At 49.2% G+C, this 24,726-nt stretch overlaps 1 protein-coding gene across 1 annotated transcript in view; it reads right to left on the minus strand.

Moving 5' to 3' along the window:
- LOC137525525 (synaptonemal complex protein 1-like) overlaps positions 1–24,726 on the minus strand; it is a 373,754-nt gene that overhangs the window by 112,818 nt on the left and 236,210 nt on the right. The window contains exon 5 of the mRNA XM_068246650.1: positions 20,807–21,218. Coding sequence (XP_068102751.1) covers positions 20,807–21,218 — 412 coding nt within the window. The remainder of the gene's footprint in view (positions 1–20,806; positions 21,219–24,726) is intronic.

Genomic DNA, 24,726 nt, shown 5'->3' on the forward strand with positions numbered 1-24,726 from the left:
AGCAGTGCGTTTCCGCACTCCTGCTGGTGCTGCTGGAGGAGCAGGAGGGCGGGTGGCTGGTGTTGCTGCTGCTGCTGCTGAAGGCTGTGCAGTGATGGGTGTGGTGCCACTGCCAGCACCAGATTCCTTCAGCCTCTGGAACTCCTCATGCTGGTGGAAATGTTTCGCAGCAAGGTGGTTGATGAGCGAGCTGGTGCTGAACTTTAAGGGGTCTGCACCTCTGCTCAACTTCCGCTGACAGTGGTTGCAAGTGGCGTACTTGCTGTCCACAGTGGGCATGGTGAAAAAGCGCCAGATTAGTGACAAAAACATCCCCCTACGGCATGGAAGCGCTGCTGCCTGTCTCCCTGTGGTGGTTGGGGGGGGGGCTTGGGTGTGGCTGGTGGTGGTACTGGCAGATGCTGCTGCTGCTGCTGCTGAGCCTGAGACACCAGCAGGCTGTGGGACCTGCCTACTGCTGCCAATGCTTGCAATGATGCGCCTCCTTGCAAGGCCCACAAGCGCATCCTCCTCCTCCTCCTCAGAGCTGCTGAGGACGACATCCCCTGGAGGTGGTGGCACCCAGTCTCTGTCTGTCACCGTGTCATCACCATCATCCTCCCCCTCCTGAAACATGTCCTGCTGGGATGATGACCCCCCAAACTCCTCTCCTGATGCATGGATGGGCTGCTTGACTGTCGCCACAGTCTTGCTGTCCAATCCCTCATCCCCCAAAGTGCCCATCAGCATCTCCTCCTCAAAATCGCCAACAACAGCAGACAATACCCTGATGGTGCCTGGGGTCAAAAGACTGCTGAGTGACAGGTCGGCGACTGACGGTGAACTGGCCTCCTCCCCAGGCCCTGCTGGGCGGCTGCTGCGAACAGGGGTGGTGGTGGTGGTGGTGGTGGTGAGGGTGGAGGCCTCGGATGCAGAGCTGATGGCGGGCTGCTCATCCTCCGTCATCAGTTGCACCACAGTGTCTGCATCCTTTTCCTCAATGGGACGTTTCCGACCCGGCTGGAGGAAAATCGGAGCAGGTGCTACACGCTGCTGCTGCTGTGTCTCTGCAGCGTGAGTTGCAGATGCTCCTGCTGGGCGGCGCCCAAGGCGTCCACGGCCAGTGGCTATGGGAGGAATGTTAGCCACTGACGCTGCTGCTGCTGCTGCGGAACTGTGCATGGTGGCACGGGCGCGGCCTGCCACAATGCTGCTCCCTCTCCTCCTGATTCCCTTGCTGCCCTTCCCCTTGCCCAAACCGCGCTGGCTGCCACTTCCAGACATCTTCGATGTTTTGGGCGTATAGACAAAAGTTTTTTAAAAGGGCCGGTGAAAAGTGGGGTACTTTAATGGAGTGGGTTGGTGGGTGAGGTGACTGAGTGAGTGTCCCTAGTACAGTAAGTAAGTAGTAACAGTCAGTAAGTACAACTAACTAATTACAATAATCAATCAGTTATCAGAAGGAAATAGAGAGTGTGTGTAGTGTGTGTACACAGACAGTGAGTGCACACACGCAGGAGCTAGTAGCCTATGAACAGTGACTGAGTGTCCTAGACTCCTAGTACAGTAAGAGTAAGTAGTAACAGTAAGTACAACTAACTAATTACAATAATCAATCAGTTATCAGAAGGAAATAGAGAGTGTGTGTAGTGTGTGTACACAGACAGTGAGTGCACACACGCAGGAGCTAGTAGCCTATGAACAGTGACTGAGTGTCCTAGACTCCTAGTACAGTAAGAGTAAGTAGTAACAGTAAGTACAACTAACTAATTACAATAATCAATCAGTTATCAGAAGGAAATAGAGAGTGTGTGTAGTGTGTGTACACAGACAGTGAGTGCACACACGCAGGAGCTAGTAGCCTATGAACAGTGACTGAGTGTCCTAGACTCCTAGTACAGTAAGAGTAAGTAGTAACAGTAAGTACAACTAACTAATTACAATAATCAATCAGTTATCAGAAGGAAATAGAGAGTGTGTGTAGTGTGTGTACACAGACAGTGAGTGCACACACGCAGGAGCTAGTAGCCTATGAACAGTGACTGAGTGTCCTAGACTCCTAGTACAGTAAGAGTAAGTAGTAACAGTAAGTACAACTAACTAATTACAATAATCAATCAGTTATCAGAAGGAAATAGAGAGTGTGTGTAGTGTGTGTACACAGACAGTGAGTGCACACACGCAGGAGCTAGTAGCCTATGAACAGTGACTGAGTGTCCTAGACTCCTAGTACAGTAAGAGTAAGTAGTAACAGTAAGTACAACTAACTAATTACAATAATCAATCAGTTATCAGAAGGAAATAGAGAGTGTGTGTAGTGTGTGTACACAGACCGTGAGTGCACACACGCAGGAGCTAGTAGCCTATGAACAGTGACTGAGTGTCCTAGACTCCTAGTACAGTAAGAGTAAGTAGTAACAGTAAGTACAACTAACTAATTACAATAATCAATCAGTTATCAGAAGGAAATAGAGAGTGTGTGTAGTGTGTGTACACAGACAGTGAGTGCACACACGCAGGAGCTAGTAGCCTATAAACAGTGACTGAGTGTCCTAGACTCCTAGTACAGTAAGAGTAAGTAGTAACAGTAAGTACAACTAACTAATTACAATAATCAATCAGTTATCAGAAGGAAATAGAGAGTGTGTGTAGTGTGTGTACACAGACAGTGAGTGCACACACGCAGGAGCTAGTAGCCTATAAACAGTGACTGAGTGTCCTAGACTCCTAGTACAGTAAGAGTAAGTAGTAACAGTAAGTACAACTAACTAATTACAATAATCAATCAGTTATCAGAAGGAAATAGAGAGTGTGTGTAGTGTGTGTACACAGACAGTGAGTGCACACACGCAGGAGCTAGTAGCCTATTAACAGTGACTGAGTGTCCTAGACTCCTAGTACAGTAAGAGTAAGTAGTAACAGTAAGTACAACTAACTAATTACAATAATCAATCAGTTATCAGAAGGAAATAGAGTGTGTGTAGTGTGTGTACACAGACAGTGAGTGCACACACGCAGGAGCTAGTAGCCTATGAACAGTGACTGAGTGTCCTAGTACAGTTACAGTTTATAACTACAATACTAATACAATAAGTAGTAAAGGACAGCAGAAATACTGGTATAGATGAGAGAAATAAACAGAGGACAGGAGAGAACAGCTGCCCACACAGGCAGGCCCTGAGGCCTAAAGCTGTAAGCTTGCAGCAGCTGTCTCTGTCTAGTATGTAACACAAAAGCTACTAACTAAAATACAATGTCTAACTAACTAACAACAATATAGGTGTGTATAGGAGGTGTATGTGAGCAAAAACGCTAGGTAAATGACCACAATAGAGCTCTTGCTAAGCCAAAGCACAAAGGAGCAACTCTCTCTCTATGCAAGTCTCAGGCAAGCACGGAGAAACCTAACATGGCGGCCGCTATTTATAGGGTAGGGGCTGGCCAGGGTCCCCCTCTGTGATTGGCTGCCGTCAGAGGGCCTGGGAGCCCTCTGATTGGCTCTAAGGACATCAATCTGGGCTATGACGCTATTCAAGCTCGGTACCGAGCTCGAATAGCGCCATTTTGCTCGAATAGCTCGAATAGTGAATGGGCTATTCGAGTGTACTCGAATAGCCCATTCGAATAGCTACAGCTATTCGGAGCTCGAATACCGAGCTCGAATAGCTGAAAAAGAGCTCGAATATTCGAGCTACTCGAATATTCGAGCTCTGCTGAGCACCACTGGTGACTGAGTGTCCCTAGTACAGTAAGTAGTAACAGTCAGTAAGTACAACTAGAAATTACAATAATCAGTAGTAATCACAAGGAAATAGAGTGTGTGTACACTACAGACAGTGAGTGCACGCACACACACACACACACACGCAGGAGCTAGCCTATGAACAGTGACTGAGTGTCCCTAGTACAGTAAGTAGTAACAGTCAGTAAGTACAACTAGAAATTACAATAATCAGTAGTAATCAGAAGGAAATAGAGTGTGTGTACTGTACAGACAGTGCACGCACACACACACGCAGGAGCTAGCCTATGAACAGTGACTGAGTGTCCCTAGTACAGTAAGTAGTAACAGTCAGTAAGTACAACTAGAAATTACAATAATCAGTAGTAATCACAAGGAAATAGAGTGTGTGTACACTACAGACAGTGCATGCACACACACACGCAGGAGCTAGCCTATGAACAGTGACTGAGTGTCCCTAGTACAGTAAGTAGTAACAGTCAGTAAGTACAACTAGAAATTACAATAATCAGTAGTAATCAGAAGGAAATAGATTGTGTGTACTGTACAGACAGTGCACGCACACACACATGCAGGAGCTAGCCTATGAACAGTGACTGAGTGTCCCTAGTACAGTAAGTAGTAACAGTAAGTAGTAACAGTAACAACTAGAAATTACAATAATCAGTAGTAATCACAAGGAAATAGAGTGTGTGTACACTACAGACAGTGCACGCACACGCAGGAGCTATGAACAAACAGTGACAGTGAGTGTCCTAGTACAGTTACAGTATAACTACAAAATACAATCACTCAGTAGTAAAGGACAGCAGAAATACTGGTATAGATGAGAAATAAACTAACAGAGGACAGGAGAGAACAGCTGCCCACACAGGCAGGCCCTGAGGCCTAAAGCTGTAAGCTTGCCTGCAGCAGCTGGCTGTCTCTATGTAACACAAAAGCTACTAACTAAAATACAATGTCTATCTAACTAACAACAATATAGGTGTATATAGGAGGTGTATGTGAGCAAAAACGCTAGGTGATTGACCACAATAAAGCACTTGCTAAGCCAAAGCACAAAGGAGCAGATCTCTCTCTGTACAAAGTCAGGCAAGGACGGAAAAACCTAAAATGGCGGCCGCTATTTATAGGGTAGGGGCTGGCCAGGGTCCCCCTCTGTGATTGGCTGCCGTCAGAGGGCCTGGGAGCCCTCTGATTGGCTCTAAGGACATCAATCTGGGCTATGACGCTATTCGAGCTCGGTATTCGAGCTCGAATAGCACTGTTTGCTTGAATAGCGCGAATAGTCAATGGGCTATTCGAGTTTACTCGAATAGCCCATTCGAATAGCTGCAGCTATTCGGAGCTCGAATACTGAGCTCGAATAGCTGAAAAAGAGCTCGAATATTCGAGCTACTCGAATATTCGAGCTCTGTTGAGCACCACTGCTGTTAGGTGTATGGTGAGTTCATAGAAGATTTTATTTTTTGTTAATACTAGTTAGTTACTGATTGACTGTGTACAGGCCAGCATCCCCCTTGTTGTCACCTGCTGTGTGACTGACATTTGCCGGCCCACCCTGTTGATTGCGTCTCACCGTGAGTGACCGACCGACTGTAATTTGTCACCCACTGTCTGGCAGTTAGTTATATTGTTTACTGTTTAGTACAGCAGGCGTTTAATAGTTACTACCTGCGTGTACAACTGTACTACTACTAGGTAGGTGGTAGTCTTCCACTACTACTACCACCCACCCCTTCATTTAATTTTTTTCATTTGTTACTGTGTGATTTATTACCTTTCTGTAGTAAATTGTTACATTCGCAGGCCAGCATCCCTTGTTGTCACCTGCTGTGTGACTGACATTTGCCGGCGCACCCTATTGATTGCATCTGACCGTGTGTGACCGACCGACTGTAATTGGTCACCCACTGTCTGGCAGTTAGTTATATTGTTTACTGTTTAGTACAGCAGGCGTTTAATAGTTACTACCTGCACGTACAACCGTACTACTACTAGGTAGATGGTAGTCTCTCTTCCACTACTACTACCACCCACCCACCCACCCCTTCATTTAATTTTTTTCATTTGTTACTGTGTGATTTATTATCTTTCTGTAGTAAATTGTTACATTTGCAGGCCAGCATCCCTTGTTGTCACCCGCTGTGTGACTGACATTTGCCGGCGCACCCTATTGATTGCGTCTGACTGTGTGTGTGTGACCGACCGTAATTGTCATCCACTGTCACACGAGTTAGTACTGTAGAGACTCACTGTTAGTACTACTACGACTACTACTACTACTACTACTACTACTACTACTACTACTACTACTACTACTACTACTACTACTACTACTACTACTACTACTACTACTACTACTACTACTACTACTACTACTACTACTACTACTTAAAAAAAAAATTTGTTGACACTCACCACCAGTCAGTCACTTACCACCACCACCACCAACCCAGACTTTATTAAAGTTTACACCCTTTCCCGCCGTTTTCTACACATTTGTTTATTCGTATATAAGTGCAAAATGACTGGCAGAGGTAGAGGACGAGGCACCACCAGGAGAGGCAGCGCCATTGCAGCAGCCACTGCAGCAGCAGCAGCAGGTCTGTGACTGGTCCGCCGCCAGCCACTGACCGCAGAGTTGTGGAGGAGGGAGCAGAGGCGCAACAGTAGCGCGTTGCGCCCATGTTTGAGACGGGTCGTCGCCCCCGGCCCATTAAGGAGAGTCAGGCGCAGGCTGTGGTGGAACTGATGGTGGAGCAGGAAGCCTCCGTTTCCAGCCAGGCCTCCAGCAGCAGCGAGACCAGTGCCACCACCACCAGCGCTCCGGTCCGCAGCAGGCCTCCACCACCGCTTGAGGTCACGGTGACCCCATTGACCAGCCTGCCCTCAATGAGCTCGGTCTTCACCCCAGTGACTGCAGCCGTGTACAGGGATGTTGTGGAGAAGTTTGAGCAGGAGATAATGGGGACATCATCATGCAAGGAGGAGGAGGAGGAGTTGGAGGTGGAGCAGTTTGTTGTTGGCGCTGATGAGGAGGGGCGTGATGCAGGGGATTTTGGGCCACTGGATGTGGTTGAGGCGGGCTCAGAGGACATGTTTGGGGATGATGATGATGTGCTGGATCCTCCCTATGTGCCACCACCAGTACCAACAGCACACTTGCTTGAAGGCAGCTCATCATCGGAGGAGGAGGTGTCTCTGGCGCAGAGGCATGACAGCAGCAAGGCGGCAAGCACAGGGTGTGGAAGGCAGGAGCCACAGCCTGCTGCTTCAGCCGCTACCACCACCCGCAGCAAACCTCCAACCAAACCAAAAAAGGCACAAGTCTCAAAGACCACCAAAAAACCCCAGCCCTCAAGCTCAAAGGGCAGGTTGAAGTCCCCAGTCTGGCAGTTCTTCACTAAGTGCACAGAGGACCCGACCCGTGCAATTTGCAACAGTTGCAAGGTCAGTCTCAGCAGAGGTCGTGATCTCCTCAAGCTGAGTACCTTGTGCCTGTCGACCCACTTAGAGACCAGGCATTTTGAGGATTTTTGTGAGTATGAGAAGCTGATGCAAAGTGGCGCAGGCAGTGGTCAGAGCCAGAGAGCCACTGCACAGATTTCAGCAGCAGCAGCAGCAGCATCCCACCCAGCAGCAGCAGCAGGAGCACAGCAGCAGCAACTAACTCCTCTCGCCCCCCCCCCCCCCCCCGGGCAGCCAGTCCTCAGTTGCCTCATCAGCTCCCTCCACAGTGGCCTCCTCATCCTCCCGCGCAGGCAAACGCCGCCAGACCCTTCTCAGCGAGTCCTTTCCCGGCGTGACCAAGGTGTTGCCTCCCGCTCACAGGTGCATCCGGGTGCTGAACGGGTTGCTTGCCCGGGCCATGTGCTCCCAGCTCCTGCCATATTCCTTCGTGTAGGAGGGGAGTGACATGAGAGTGCTGCTGCATTTTGGAATTCCGGAGTGGCAAGTGCCCAGCCACCACTACTTTTCCCACACGGCGATCCCAGCACTGCACCGGTTTGCCATGGCGAACGTGGGCCGTGCACTCGATCACGCTGTGAGTGCACGGATCCACATAACCATGGATTCATGGAGCAGCCGTTTTGGGACAGAACGCTATCTGTCCTTTACGGCACACTGGGTCAGCCTGGTGGAAAGCCCGAGCGAGGAAGCAGCAGGTCCACCCTCGGGCGCATCAGCAGCAGCAGCGGCACCAGTCGCCCACTATGTGGTGCCACCACGCTGGGTCAGGGGAGAAGCAGCAGCTCCCATCACCAAGCGACAACGCAACAGCAGCGTGAAGGCCCACCACTGCCAAGCACTGCTGGAGATGGTGAGCCTGGGGAAGAACAGTCTGACATCAGCCAATGTGCTCCGCTACCTAAGGGAGCAGGAGAAGACGTGGCTGACCCCCAGAGGCCTCCGAGTCGGATTGGTGGTGTCCGACAATGCCGCCAACCTGCTGGCTGCCATCAGCAGGGGACACTTATCCCACATCCCCTGCTTGGCCCACGTCCTGAACCTGGTGGTGCAGAAGTTCCTGCGCACCTACCAGGGGATGGAGGAGCTGTTGGAAGCGGGGCGGAAAATTGTGCGCACTTTCCGCCGCTCAGCTGCTGCTGCATCAAAGCTGGCAGAGATCCAGCAGTGCGAGGGCCTGCCACCACACCGCCTTGTCATCGATGTGCCGACTCGCTGGAACTCCACCCTGGCGATGTTGGAGTAGCTGGTTGAGCAGAGGAGGGCTGTCAATCGGTACATCGTGGAGGCCACTCTGGAAGGCAACACCAAACTCCAGCTCCTCACCAATGCACAGTGGGGGCAGATGCAGCAGCTCTGCTTGGTGTTGGCTCCCTTCCTGCAGGGAACCAACCTGGTGAGCCAGGAGCGAGCATCCCTCTGCCAGTGGGTGCCCTTTGTTTCTCTGCTGGACAGGGCACTTGGCGATTTGGTGGATTTGGGGGAGGAGGCCCAGAACCAGCTGGAACAGTAGCCGCCTGCGCAGTCCACTGCTGTGCAGGAATTTGAATCCCTGGAGGAGGATGAGGAAGAGTTGGAGGTGCTGGACGTCGCTGCTGAGGGGGAACAGCGGAGCGCAGGAACAGTGGTGCGAGGGTGGAGAGAGGAGGAAGAGGCTCAGGAGCCAGAGGAGGACACTGACCCTGATGTCTCTGTGTCAAGGACCACCCTGTTCCCCATGGCAGTGCACATGCTGCGTTGCCTGTGCACAGACCCCAGGGTGAAGCAGATGCAAGCGAGGGAGGACACCTGCATCAGCATGATCCTGGATCCACGGCTGAGGGGGAAGTGGGCTCAGTTTCTGCCTGCTACAGGACGTGAGCAGCGCACAAGCGAGTTGCAGCAGCTCCTTGTTCGGTGACTGGAGGAAGCCTTCCCCCAGGCTTCCACCCCCTCTGTCCCTGTCCAGCCAGCACAGCAGCCGGTGCCTGTGGCCAGCAGCAGCAGCAGCGTCAGGCACCCAGGAGACCTGCTGTCATTGACGCAGGCGCTCTACATGACGGTAGAGCAGCCGAGAGGGGAGGTGCATGCAGCAGCCACCTCCTCTGAAAGCCACAGCCAGCGCATGATCCAGATGGTGGCTGAGTACATGGGGTCCTTCAGTGGGCTTGACAACGGCAGCGTGGACCTCATGGAGAACTAGGTGGAGCGGTTGCACATCTGGAGTGAGCTGGCGCAGTACGCCCTGGAAGTCCTGTCTTACCCCCCTTCCAGCGTGCTGTTCAAGAGGTGCTTAAGTGCGGCCGGTGGCCGCTCTTGTCTGTCCACAGAGGGAGTGGACAGACTGACATTTTTGAAGATCAACCAGGCCTGGATTGAAGGCACGTTCCTGGCACCTACTGTCGGCGAGAGGAGGACATGAGGTGCCTGGGAATCATTCTTTTACAACATAAACCTTCATTCCCGGGGTCCTGATAATTTGGCCTCGTGTCTCTTCACTTGCTGTGGTAGTAACGCTAGCTACCATGGCCCGTGACATGCCTGCTGCTGCCACACGTCACTCCTCTTCCTGCTGCTGTTGCTGATGTATTTATATATTTATGAATTTACTGATTTATTTATGAATTTATTTATTTGTGTATTTATTTATTTATTGTATTTATACAGTGCCAACATATTACGAAGCGCTGATTTTCATCCTCCTGCTGTTCACCACACAATGCATGCCTGCTGCTGCCACATGTCACTCCTCTTCCTGCTGCTGTTGCTGATGTAATTATATATTTATGAATTTACTGATTTATTTATGAATTTATTTGTGTATTTATTTATTTATTGTATTTACACAGCGCCAACATATTACGAAGCGCTGATTTTCATCCTCCTGCTGTTCACCACACAATGCATGCCTGCTGCTGCCACACGTCACTCCTCTTCCTGCTGCTGTAGTTATCCTGCTGTTTGTGCTCCCACCGCCAGGGTCCACAGAATACATTGCCTGCTGCCATTCGCCACTCCTCCTCCTCCTGCTGAGTTTATCCTTCTACCTGTCTGTGTTCCCACCACCAGGGTCCACAGAATTATGCGCTGCTGCCATGCGCCACTAGCTATTACGCCACTACAATTGCTATACTGTTTAAAAAAAAATTAAAAAAAATGATGAGGTGTCTAGGTTGAAAACTGTGCTGTCCCAGTTGTGCATTGGGCACAATGTGGGCTGCACGACTGCTGTCCGGAACCTCCTCCTGCTCTTTGGTGTTTATTTTCAGCTGTGGTACCAACGCTAGGTACCATTGGCTTGTGACATTGCCTGCTGCCATACGTCACTACTCCTCCTCCTCCTGCTGCTCCTGCTGCTGCTATAGTTATCCTCCTACCTGTCTGTGTTCCCCCCGCCAGGGTCCACAGAATTATGCGCTGCTGCCATGCACAACTAGCTATTACGCCACTACAATAGTTATGCTGGTGTTGAAGATAGCATTTTACAACAGTACAGTTCTGTAAGGGAAAAAACAAAGAATGTTGGTGGTGGACGGTGAAGAAGAAGAAGAATAACCATGTAAAGAAGAAGAAGAAGAATCAGGTGAAGAAGTAGTAGAAGAGGAAGAAGAACCAGGTGAAGAAGAAGAACCAGATGATGAAGAAGAAGTAGAAACAGGTGAAGAAGAAGAAAAAGAAGAACCAGGTGAAAAAGAAGAACCAGGTGAAGAAGAAGAAGAAGAAGAACCAGGTGAAGAAGAAGAACCAGGTGAAGAAGAAAAGAACCAGGGGAAGAAGAAGAAGAGAAGAACCAGGTGAAGAAGAAGAAGAGAAGAACCAGGTGAAGAATAAGAAGAAGAAGAGAAGAACCAGGTGAAGATGAAGAAGAGAAGAACCAGGTGAAGATGAAGAAGAGAAGAACCAGGTGAAGAAGAAGAAGAGAAGAACCAGGTGAAGAAGAAGAAGAGAAGAACAAGGTGAAGAAGAACCAGATGATGATGATGAAGAAGGAGAATAAGAAGATGAAGAAGAACCAGATGATGATGATGAAGAAGGAGAATAAGAAGATGAAGAAGAACCAGGTGAAGAAGAAGATGAAAAAACAATTGAAGATGAACCAGGTGAAGAAGAAGAAGAACTTAAAGAACCAGATGCCAGTGAAGAAGAAGATGATGAAGATCATAGTAATGAATGATTGATGACGAGAAACAAAAAGAGGGTAAAACAGAAAAAGAAGATGGTGAAGAAAAAGATGGAGAGAAAAAAAAGAAGACAGTGCCGATGAATAAACAAGAAATGCTGAAAAAAATGTTTTCCATCACATTTTTTTTTTTTTTTTTTTATATTAGACCTATTTACATGTGATTTCCCTTAAAAAAAAAAAAAACATCCGAATTCGCGAACACAAATTTTTCCCGAAATTTTTTATGCAACCTGAACCGAATTCGAATCCGAACCAAATTCGGCGATCGCATCCGAATCCGAATTTTCCGCGGGCCCGAATTTGGATGTACCCGAATCGAATTTTGGTACATTCGAGCAACCCTGGCTGACACATATCGTTACAGAACAGCAGACCACAATGTCTATGGACGCACTGCGTAGCCAGGTTGAGGTCTTGACCACAGCGGTGAACAATTTAACCGTGTTGGTCAATACCCAACAGACTCAGATCACTCAGCTGTCTGGAGTTGAGCGGACTCTCCAGACTGCAACCGCACCAGTGCAGTCCCCTCCAGCTATAGAGCCTAGAATGCCTCTCCCTGAAAAGTTTTCAGGACACAAATCTGATTTTCAGAATTTCAGAAACCGCTGTCTTTCTTACTTTGAGATGAGACCTATTTCATCAGGAACCGAGAATCAGAGGGTGACCTTCATTAAAACACTTTTATCAGGGGATTCACAGACATGGGCTTACAGTCTTCCTAGTGGTCATGAGGCATTGACATCAGTTCAGGATTTTTTCAAATCAATGGCTATCATATACGATGATCCAGATATCGCAGTCACTGCTGAGAGGAAACTTAAAAATCTCAGGCAGGGTCATAACACCGCTGAGACCTATGCCGCAGAGTTTAGACGGTGGGCGGTATTGGCTAGATGGGGACAGTTTGCCTTATTGGACTGTTTTTTAACAGGGTTATCTGACCCCGTTGCAGATGTAATGCTAAGTCATCCTGAATCCAAGACTGTTGATGATGCAATCTCACTTGCAGTAAAAATAGATTGCTGTATTCGTTATCAAAGGCAAACTCGTGGTAGACACTCTGTGAGGTCTGTTCCCGTCACCTCTCCTACACCTTCTCCTCCTCGGGATGAGCCGATGCAGATCGGACATTCAAAATTGTCAGAGGTCGAGAAAAATCGGAGTCGGACGGAGGAGCTCTGTCTATATTGCACAGAAAAGGGCCATATAGTACAGAACTGTCCTAAGAAGGCGGAAAACTCTGCCGCCTAGGAGTATCCAGAGGTACTACCCTAGGCGAGCCAGTGTTACCTCTAATTGATAATCGGTTACTACTCCCTTGTTCTATTTCCTAGGAAGATCAAGTCCGGTCTACCCAGGCATTTATAGACTCGGGTTCAGCCACCAATTTCATAGATTATGATTTTGTTAAGGAATTGGGGATTCCCCTGCTCCCCTTAGACAGACAGATTGTTCTCACAGCAGTGGATGACTCTCCACTTCAAGGGAGTCAGCCCCTGTCTCAAACTCCGAGATTGTTATGTCATGTGGGGGTATTGCATAGGGAACAAATACAGTTTTTTGTGCTTAAAATGACCACTTCCACTGTAATCCTTGGGATGCCGTGACTGCAAAAGCATTCTCCTCAGATAGATTGGAGCTCCGGCCAGTTGCTAAGCTGGTCCTCCTTTTGCCATCATCATTGTATGGAGAAAGTTGCTATTTGCACCACCAGGATTCAGGTGGAAGGGTTGCCTGCACAATATGCAGAGTTTGCTGATGTGTTTTATCCTAAGTCGGCGGACAAACTTCTCCCGCACAGAAGTTTTGACTGCCCCATTGAGTTAAGGCCTGGTTGTATGCCCCCTAGAGGTCATTTGTATAACCTATCTGCTCCTGAAAAACTCGCTATGCAGGACTACATTAAAGAAAACCTTGCCAAAGGTTTTATCCGTCGTTCTAAGTCTCCGGCCGGAGCAGGGTTCTTTTTTGTTCAGAAAAAGGACGGTGGGCTCCGCCCCTGCATAGATTATCGAGAATTGAATAAAATTACCATAAAAAATTGTTACCCTCTCCCGTTAATTGATATCTTTTCTAAACTTGATTTAAGAGGGGCATACAACCTGGTACGCATTAGGGAGGCTGACGAATGGAAGACGGTGTTTAACACACCCGATGGGCACTACGAGTACCTTGTTATGCCCTTCGGGTTGTGTAACGCTCCTGCCATCTTCCAGGAGTTGGTCAATGAGATTTTCCGAGAGGTCCTGGGGCGATTTATCTTGGTATATCTAGACAACATACTTTTCTCCCCCAATCTAGCGAAACACAGGGAGCATGTGAAGTTTGTCCTGAAAAAATTGAGACAGAATTCTTTATATGCAAAACTTGAGAAATGTCTTTTTGAGGTGTCGGAAGTTCCTTTCTTGGGGTATATCATTTCAACCTCAGGACTCTCCATGGACCCCAAAAAGGTAGCTGCCATTTTGGAGTGGCTGCAGCCCATGGGGCTGAAGGCACTCCAAAGATTTCTTGGCTTTGCCAATTATTACAGAAAATGTATCAAGGGATTTTCTTCTGTAGTGTCACCTCTCACTAACCTCACCAAGAGAGGGGCTGACACTTATAATTGGTCTCCTGAAGCACATTCTGCTTTCTCATCTCTAAAGAAATTGTTTTGCTCCGCCCCTATTTTGCGGCATGTGGATGTCACTTGTCCCTTTATAGTGGAGGTGGATGCATCAGAGATTGGGGTCGGGGCTGTACTGTCTCAACACTCGGGGTCCCAGGGCAGATTGCATCCATGTGCCTTCTTCTCACGTAAATTCTCTCCTGCCGAGAGAAATTACGATATCGGTAACCGAGAGCTGTTAGCCATTAAACTCGCGTTTGAGGAATGGCTTCATTGGCTCGAGGGGGCAGAACATATGATTACGGTCTATACTGACCACAAAAATTTGGAATATATTGAAGGGGCCAAGAGGCTTAGTCCTCGACAGGCTCGCTGGTTGCTATTCTTTTCAAGATTCAGATTTATCATTACGTATAAGCCAGGGAGTAAAAATGTCAAGGCAGATGCCCTGTCTAGATGTTTTGAGCCCGAGACAGTACAGCCAGGGCCGGCCTTTGACCTGAGCGACCGGAGCGATCGCTCAGGGCGCCGGCTTCCAGGGGCCGCTCCTGCCCTGCCAGCTGCTGCCCTGGCCACATATGCTTTTCTTATCTACCTGGCTGATGTGGGCTCCGGCTGGGTCCCTCTTACGTCACGTGGTAACTCCGACCCCTGCAGACGCACATCTAACTATCTACAGGCATGCACGTATGGTTCCTGCCCTGGGCAAGTCTCTCTTCTAACTGGGGGGGCACCACCATGCATTATTATTACAGTATGAAGTAGCAGCAGTATGCAGGCAGAGAAAGTACCTCTCCCCCTTCCCTGACCTGTGGTGCGTGCGTGCAGTGCCCACCAGCTCCTCTGGTGAGGTATCGCTAAACCTATCAGTACTTACTGTTGCGCCAAGCACTATACCTTGCTATTAGCTATCACATCTGTTGCTTGCTATACTTGCAATATTGGTGATTCTGCAGATCACCACATAATCAGGTATAGTGTCTGGATTATTGGTGATACTGCAGATCACCTAATAACCAGACATCTGCTAATTGCTGACACCAATCGTTACAATCTGTTATGTAAGTAGAACTAGTACAGATAGTCCCCGGTTAACGAACGAGATGGGGACTGTAGGTTTGTTCTTAACCTGAATCTGTTCTTAAGTCTGAACACTGTGCCATCTCTGTCCCCTGTACCTCTTCTGTGCCCCCCTGAACCTCCAGTGTCCCCCTCTGTGTCACATCTGCCCTCTGTACTTGCTTTAAGGGCTCTTTCACATTTGGACGTTGCATTACAGGGGACGTTTAGGTCGCATAACGTCCCCTAATGCAGCGCATGGTGGTGGTAAAAGGTGGACGCCAGATTGAGCCGCGTTATGTGGCTCTTGGTGCAACGTTTTTGGTCTACAGACTGCGGAGACCTCGTGATCGGAACCCTCCGCATCACGTGGTCCCGCCAGCCAATCAGTGGCCACTCCAGGAAGTAAATACTGCACGTCACACAGTTCAGTGAATATTAATTAGCTATGTGGCTTGCTCCAATAGCGGACTCTCCCCTCCTCCTCACATTACTGAGCATGTGCAAACAGTCTAACGCGGCTAAAACCGCGTATAACACACAGCATGCTGCACTTCCATTAAACGTGCAGCGTTACAATGTAACGCAACGTGGGCACTGTGAACAGCCCATTGATTTTTCATTACTGTGAGTTGAGCTGCGTTACAGGGTGCTCTAACGTGCGCCTGTAACGTCCCACTGTGAAAGCAACCTTAAAGCCATTTTTTCTTTGATTTTTTTAAAGTCGATTCTCTCTACATGTCTGATTTGAAAAATAAAATTTTTTTGACTTGTTCGCATGGAAACACATAATCCATGCCGTTCGTATCGGCGGGTCGTTCGTAAGTCGGGCGTTCGTAAGTCGGGGACTACCTGTATTTATCTACCTATATATGTGTCTTTTTATTTCTGGGTTAGCATGGGTGTCACTTGTTCTTTAAATGAAAAATAAGATGGATAAATATATCCTTCAGGTTAACTGGTCCCTTGCCATCCTCCTCTGCCACCTGGATCTTCTGCTATGGGTCCCGGTATTCCAGCCAGTCAGGGCATAGTGCGCATGTGTGGGCCCAGCCACATGCATGCACCCATCATGCTCCCGTTGCCGCTCTGGGCCGTGTGAATGTGACAGGGTAGTGCGTGTGGATGGACTGTGCCTGCGTCACCCGGCCCTGACTGACCAAATAACCGGGACCCGTAGCAGAAGATCCAGGCAGCAGAGTAGGACAGCAAGGAACAGATTAGCCTGAAGGGAGCTGGAGGAAGCCTCAGGTATGTATATACAGTATTTTTTAATTTTATACATTTCAGGTACACTTTAAAGATATGGCACTCCATATCATTCAGTGATGGTGACAAATGAGCAGGGGTCGAGTCCTGCGTGAACGCGGGGGGACGACATCCACTTACTATTATTGCAGAGTGGACGTCGTCCACCCGGGCACCCTGGAGGGGAGCAGCGCAGTGGAGAGGAGCATTGGGCAGCGCAGCGGGGAAGGGCGGACGTTCCCCCCCCCCCCCCCTTCCCTCACCTTGGGGCTCCTCTTCCTGCCTCTCCCCTCCAGAACGATTGCCGTGGTGGCTGGCAGTGGCAGCAGGCGTCAGTGGGCGGGACTTACCTCCTCCTGTTCTGGCAAGTGGACCCTGTGCGTGCAGCTGCTCTGGTCTTCATTAGACCAGAGCAGCGGCACGCACAGCGTCCACTTGCCGGAACAGGAGGAGGTAAGTCCCGCCCACTGATGCCCGCTGCCAGCCACTGCCGCAATCGTTCTGGAGGGGAGAGGCAGGAAGAGGAGCCCCAAGGTGAGGGAAGGGGGGGGGGAAACGTCTGCCCTTCCCCGCTGCTCTGCCCAATGCTCCTCTCCACTGCGCTGCTCCCCTCCAGCTGGGGGGACACCTATACACCTGGCTACATATACTGGGGCCACTATACACCTGGCTACATATACTGGGGCCACTATACACCTGGCTATATATACTGGGGCCACTATACACCTGGCTATATATACTGGGGACACCTGGCTACATATACTGGGGACATATACACCTGGCTACATATACTGGGGCCACTATACACCTGGATACATATACTGGGGACACCTATACACCTGGCTATATATACTGGGGACACAGAGGCGTAGCTAGGGCTTTCAGCGCCCGGGGACAAAGACTATTAATGCGCCCTCTAAGGGGAGAAGTATGCGTGCCCCACCAAAAAAGGGGCGTGACCATGCAGCAGAATGTGGGTGTGGTCATGGGTGGAGCAAAATATACATGACCTTAGCAGTGGTGTAAAAGGTCTGCCAGGGAAGTTTAAGCTCTGCCATAGTGTTTCCACCCAAAATACATGTAATCTGACAGCATTTCACCACAAATACATGTAATTAGGCAGAGGTTCCTCCAGAATACAGATAATATGGCAATGGTTCCCCCAAAATAGACGTAATCTGGCAGCAGTGGTTACCCCAACATACATATAATCTGGCAGCTGTTCCCCAAAATAGGTACCCCTAGTATAGGTAACCAGGTGTATAGGTGTCCCCAGTTGCAGTAAACCAGGTCTATAGGTGTCCCCAGAATAGGTAACCAGGTGTATATGTTCCCCCAGTATATGTAGCCAGGTGTATATGTCCCCTGTATATGTAGCCAGTGGTATATGTGCCCAGTATATGTAGCCAGGGGTATATGTCCCCTGTATATGTAGCCAGTGGTATATGTGCCCAGTATATGAAGCCAGTGGTATATGTGCCCAGTATATGTAGCCAGGGGTATATGTCCCCTGTATATGTAGCCAGGGGTATATGTGCCCAGTATATGTAGCCAGTGGTATATGTGCCCAGTATATGTAGCCAGGGGTATTGTAATTCCAAAAATAGGTAGCCAGGGGTATATTAATCACCAGAATAGGTAGCCAGGTGTCCCCCCCCCAGCGGGAGCCCAGAGAAGAGGGAGAGTAGTGGGGAATAGCGGAGGGCCCCCCCCCCCCTTTTACCTCAATTTTGGTTTCCCCTCTTTCTTGGTCCGCCCTCCAAATATGAGCGGCGGGCGACAGAACACTTACTCTATTCCCGGAGGAGTAGACCGATCTGTGCTCTGCTACTCTGATCTAGACTAGACCAGAGTAGTGGAGCACAGAACTTTCTATGCGCCGTGTATAGGGTAAGTGTTCTGTCACCCGCCCCTCATATCTGGAGAGGGGAGAGAGAGAGAGGGGGAGCCCCAAGGTTAGGGAAGGGGGGATGTCTGCCCTTCCCCACCGCTGTGCCCACTGCTCTCCCTCTTCTCTGCACTTCCGCTATAATTAAATAAATATATATAAAAAAAAAACCTCAGGTCACAGCTGGGCGCCCCTAGGGACCCAGCGCCCGGGGGCACATGACCTACCCTGCCCACCCCTAGCTACGCCCCTGTGGGGACACCGATACACCTGGCTACATATACTGGGGCCACTATACACCTGGCTACATATACTGGGGCCACCATACACCTGGTTACATATACTGGGGCCACCATACACCTGGCTACATATACTGGGGACACTATACACCTGGCTACATATACTGGGGCCACTATACACCTAGCTACATATACTGGGGCCACCATACACCTGGTTACATATACTGGGGCCACCATACACCTGGCTACATATACTGGGGCCACTATACACCTGGCTACATATACTGGGGCCACTATACACCTGGCTACATATACTGGGGCCACTATACACCTGGCTACATATACTGGGGCCACTATACACCTGGCTATATATACTGGGGACACCTATACACCTGGCTACATATAATGGGAACATATACACCTGGCTTGTGGCTACATATACTGGGGCCACTATACACCTGGCTACATATACTGGGGACACCTATACACCTGGCTATATATACTGGGGACACCTATACACCTGGCTACATATACTAAGGACACCTATACACCTGGCTACATATACTGGGGCCACTATACACCTGGCTACATATACTGGGGCCACTATACACCTGGCTACATATACTGGGGCCACTATACACCTGGCTACATATACTGGGGACATATACACCTGGCTACATATACTGGGGCCACTATACACCTGGCTACATATACTGGGGCCACTATACACCTGGCTACATATACTGTGAACACCTATACACCTGGCTACATATACTGGGCACATATACACCTGCCTTTATTGGGGGCACCTATACACCTGGCTACATATACTGGGGAAACCTATAGACCTTGCTAGCTATACTGGGGGTATCTATTTTGTGGGAATTTGTATTTTTGGGGAACCACTGATGCCAGATTACATGTATTTTGGGGAACCGCTGCCAGATTGTGTATGTTGGGGGACCACTGCTGCCAGATTACATGTATTTTGGGTGTTACGTGTATTTTGGGTGATCCACTGCCAGGTTTCCACGTATTTTGGGGAACTGCTTCCAGATTATGTGTATGTTGTGGGAACTGCTGCTGCCACATTGTCTATTTTGGGGGAACCACTGCCATATTATCTGTATTTTGGAGGAACCTCTGCCAGATTATGTGTATTTTTGGTGAAATGCTGTCAGATTACATCTACTTTTTGGGGATACACTACGACAGAGCTCAAACTTCCCCTGGCAGACCTTTTATACCACTGCTAAGGCCATGTATATTTGGCCCCACCCATGACCACGCCCACGCTATGCTTAACCAAGCCCATTTTTGGCACGCCACGCAAGAGATTTTTAAGGTGAGTTCGCTCACCTTTTTTTTCCAGGACTAGACCCCTTCAAATAAGCATACTTTCCCCCTCCTTTCTCCTCGCACTGGTAGCTGCACAGTCATGTGCTGAGCTTTCCTCCCTCCTCCCACCTCTTAGAAAGAGCAGTAACAGTTTTGTGAGAAGTGAAACTATCCTGGCATATATGCCACAGAAGATGAAGAGCAGTAAGCAGTGCAGAGAGGCAGCAGTATAGGAGAGTAAACCATCTCAGCCAGAGATGGAATGGGAGCTGTAAAAACTGAGGAAATCCACCTGCTGGCCAAGCAGCTGTAATCAGGTGTTGCTGCTCACAGTGAAGACTTGCTGCAGGTTTCTATTGGGAGTGATAACACAGGGTTACTGCTGCTTGGCCAGCAGGTGGATTTTCTCAGCTTCATGTTTCAGGCCAATGCCGTGTTCTAACTGTCACTTTAAAAAGGGCCGTGACCTAAATCATACCTCCCAACTTTTTGAGATGAGAAAGAGGGACACTTAAGCCATGCCCCTGCCACACCCCTGATCATGCCCCTGTCACACCCATAGTCACACATGCCATACAGATTTCATAAGAAAAATATGTTGTTTTATAATTTAAACCACACTGGTCCTTGCTATCCTGGTTCATTTTCCTTCATATTAACATTTTAAAATTAGTAATATATCAATTTAAAGGATGGAAATAAAGTCAATCAAACACATTTTTTAGTAGAGAAATATAGATATTTACATAGAAAGAGGGACAAAGTCCTGAAAGAGGGACTAATGAGGACGAAAGAGGGACAGAGGGACAGGGGCTCACAAATAGGGACTGTCTCTCCGAAAGAGGGACAGTTGGGAGCTATGCCTAAATGTCGAGAGGGCCTATCTTTTCTGTAGGGTACTGTAAATATTATTTTTGGATCCACTGAAGTATGTTTTGTTTTTTTTGATCTGGCTGGACATTTGAGAAAAGATGTTTGGCATCTATGGCAAGCTACTGAGTCACAGTATTTTTTCAGGGGCTTTTTTTTGGTACACTTTAGTACTGGACAAGCATATGAAACTCACCAAGATGTTTTGACAGGTCTCCAAGTTCTTTGTCATACAAGGAATCTTTGACATCAGTGATGTTGATCCGGCCTTGCTTTTGTGTGTGGTAGAGAATGGCAAACTGACACTTGGTCAGCTCTTTACTGAACACTTGGTAACTATTAGTTACTGCAACACTTTTGACTTTAGCTGAGTTTAATCTATTCTCTCTCTCCAGTCTGTCGATGAGCCATGAGTAATTATTTTCTGCCGACCTGGAGAAGATGCTGATCTGGAATTGCAGGTGTGGTGGTCTCGGTGCAGCTGCAGAATTACTTGGTGTACTTGAAAAGGGCCACATAACTGAGTTGAAGAACATCTGTGGTATTCCCGAAAAATTTGAAAACATACCAGTCTGCTTCCTGTGGTCAATTTGCCTAGTTTCACCAACCTAAAAGCAGGATACATGGATTAATTACTGAATTAATACATGCAAAGAATCACTATGTAACTATGTCTTCCTTCTCTGCCGCCTGGATCTTCCGCTAAGGCTCCCAATACTTTAGGCAGTCAGGGCATAGTGTGCATTCGTGGCCCGGCCCGCTGGGAGCATTCTGAGCCTGTACAGTACTAATGCGTAGGCGCAGGAGTGCTATGGGGGAGAACCCACAGCAGTGCTGCTCACACTTTGAAAATGCCATTTTCGTTATTGAGATTTTTTTCACTTAACCACTTGCCGACCGTCCACTACCTATGGGCGTCAGCAAAGTGGCACCCCTAGGACCGCCTAACGCCGATCGGCGGCGGCTCCTGGGGGACTGAATAGCCGGGGATCGCGCCCATAGATGCGTGCACATCTGCCGGCATTAGGCTCTGCCCACCTGCAACGTCAACCCGCCGGCCAATTAGCAGCGCCGGCGGGTTGTTAACCCCCAATCTGCCGCATAGAAAGCGTATAGTACGCTTTGTAAAGTATACAAAGCGTATAATACAGGCTGCCACCTCCCCTGGTGGTCCCAGTGATCGAGGGACCACCAGGGGAGGTGGCAGCCCATGTAGTCACACACAAGCACACTGATCCTGCCCCCCCTGCCCCCTGATCGCCCACAGCACCCCTCAGACCCCCCCTGATCACCCCCTCAGACCACTGTTTGCACCCAATCACCCCCCTAATTACCCATCAATCACTCCCTGTCACTATCTGTCAACGCTATATTTTATATCAGGACCTAAACTGCCCCCTGGGGGCTCCTGATCACCTCCCCCACACCCTCAGATCCTCCCCAGACCCCCCCCCCCCGTGTACTGTATACATCTATTCTCCCCTGTAATCACCCACTGATCACCTGTCAATCACCCATCAATCACCCCCTGTCACCACCTGTCACTGCTACCCATCAGATCAGACCCTAAACTGCCACTTACCCACCCATTACCCGCCCACACCCTCAGATCGCCCTCAGACACCCCCCCCCCCTGATCACCTCGCCAGTGCATTGCTTGCATCTGTTCTCCCCTCTAATCACACCCTGATCACCTATCAATCACCCCGTCACCCCTTGTCACCACCTGTCACTGCTACCCATCAGATCAGACCCTAATCTACCCCTTGCGGTCACCCAAACAACCGCCCACAACCTCAGATCGCCCTCGGACCTCTCCGATCACCTCCCCAGTGCATTATTTACTTCTGTTCTTCCCTCTAATCACCCACTGATCACCCATAAATCACCCATAAATCACCCCCTGTCACCACCTGTCACTGCTACCCATCATACCCGACCCAATCACCCACCCACACCCTCAGATTGCCCTCAGACTGCCCCTAATCACCTCCCCAGTGCATTGATTGCATCTATTCTCCCCTCTAATCACCCACTGAGACACCCATCAATCACCTCCTGTCACCACCTGTCACCCCCTAGCACTCCTATCCATCAGATCAGACCCTAATCTGCCCCCTGCGGGCTTCTGATCACCTGGCCAAACCCTCACCCACCCCACCACAGTGACAGATTTTTTTTTCTGATCACTGCCAATCCAAGAAGCTACCATGCCCAGCCTTTTCGGTGGAAACCACTCCAAGTTTACGAATGTAACATTTTTTGGGGCCTTCTCCTTAACACGGGTCTAGCAAAAAAGAATGTATTGCGGTCTTATTGGTCTACGCACCCAATACATCACATGCCCATGTTCTCTGCTGCCATGTCCAGGTTAGAGATGGCCCGAACCTCCGATTTTTGGTTCGCAAACCGGGTTCACAAACTTCCAAAAAAATTCGGTTCGCATGAACTTTCGCAAACCGCAATAGACTTCAATGGGGAGGCAAACTTGGAAAACTAGAAAAAATTATGCTGGCCAGAAAAGTGATGGGAAAGATGTTTCAAGGGGTCTAACACCTGGAGGGGGGCATGGCGGAGTGGGATAGACGTCAAAAGTCCCAGAAATAAATTTGGTTTTGACACAAAGCAGTGTTTTAAGGGCAGAAATCAAATTCAATGCTAAATTACAGGCCTAAACTTCCTTCCTCCTTCCTCCTCCTCTCTTGTCTTGTCTTCCAGGGATTTGTAGAATGTCAAAAGCCAGCTTACATACATTGGCTGGGAATTGAACCCAGGTCAACTGCTTTGAAGGCAGCTATGCTCACCACTATACCACCAACACTACATGCTGAAGCCAGCCTAGCATGTACCATTGTGATATACCCAAGAGAAAAATGAGCTTGCTTAGGATTTGTAGGATGTCAAAAGCAACCTCACATATATTGGCCAGGGATCGAACCCAGGTCAACTGCTTTGAAGGCAGCTATGCTCACCACTATACCACCAACGCTACATGCTGAAGCCAGCCTAGCATGTGCCATTGTGATATACCCAAGAGAAAAATAAGCTTGCTGTAACGACTATGGAGGAGGCAGCTGCGAGCGACCAGGCTTCTTCCGCAGCTGCCTCCATTTCTCGGCCTGGCGGTCCTCCCGTGCCTCCGGCGTCTAGCACGCTGAGGACGGGTTTGTCAGCCGCGCATAGGGTTGCATTGTCGCGTGCGCGTGCGCACAGACAGGACCTTTATGCTGGGAGGAGGCGCGTCAGCTGACCAGTTGGTCGTTGACATCAGAGGGGACGTACGCCACTCCTCATTGGCCGGAGGGAGTGGGCGTGCCAATTGGGTATCCTCCGCTTCTTAAGCCTCTCGGCTTCACTCGCAACCTGTCTGCTGTTGCGATCACTCGGTGTTAGCGCTCAGTCCTTAGATAGATCCGGTGTGCTTTGATCCGGGAGGAAACCGGGGATTTCACACAGCTTAGGATTGTGCATTACTGTTTGATTATTTGTATTGACTCTGGCTCGTTCTGACTTCTCTTACTCTCAGTGATTCTGTACCTTGCTTATCTGATCCTGTTACCGACCCTGCTTGTATACCGTTCTGCTTCTGTCTCCTGAATCTGTACCTTTGCCCATCTGATCTCGCTGCCAACCTTGCCTGTTTGTCATTCTGCCTCAGCCTCTTGATATTGTACCTGATCTGCCTGTCTGTTGCTGAATCTGCTAGTCTGACCTCCCCACTCTCACCAGGGAGCCCTTGTCTCTGGTGAGAGGTTTAGTACTGTAGTGCCCACCAGCTCCACTGGTGAGGTCTTGCAAAATCTACCAGTACTTACTGTTTGCACCAATCACTTACACACAGTACATGTGATGAAACGCGGAAAAGCCGCTGCCTCTCTAGGTGAGGCGGCTGTTTCCGCGTCCAGCATGGCGTCACAACGCGGAAAAAACACCGCATGCCGCATAAGCAGAGCGGCGGAATACGCATTGGGAACGGCGGAATCCGCATCGGTAACGGCGGAATCTGCATTGGAGGTAGCGCCCGCACTCGGTTCACGGGATACATTGCAAAACAGTACTGATGTGGCTGGGACTGATAGTCCATCGAGATTCAGAGTGACACACGCGCGCGCACAG

Source organism: Hyperolius riggenbachi, chromosome 7, assembly GCF_040937935.1.
Source record: "Hyperolius riggenbachi isolate aHypRig1 chromosome 7, aHypRig1.pri, whole genome shotgun sequence".
Lineage (NCBI taxonomy): Eukaryota > Metazoa > Chordata > Amphibia > Anura > Hyperoliidae > Hyperolius > Hyperolius riggenbachi.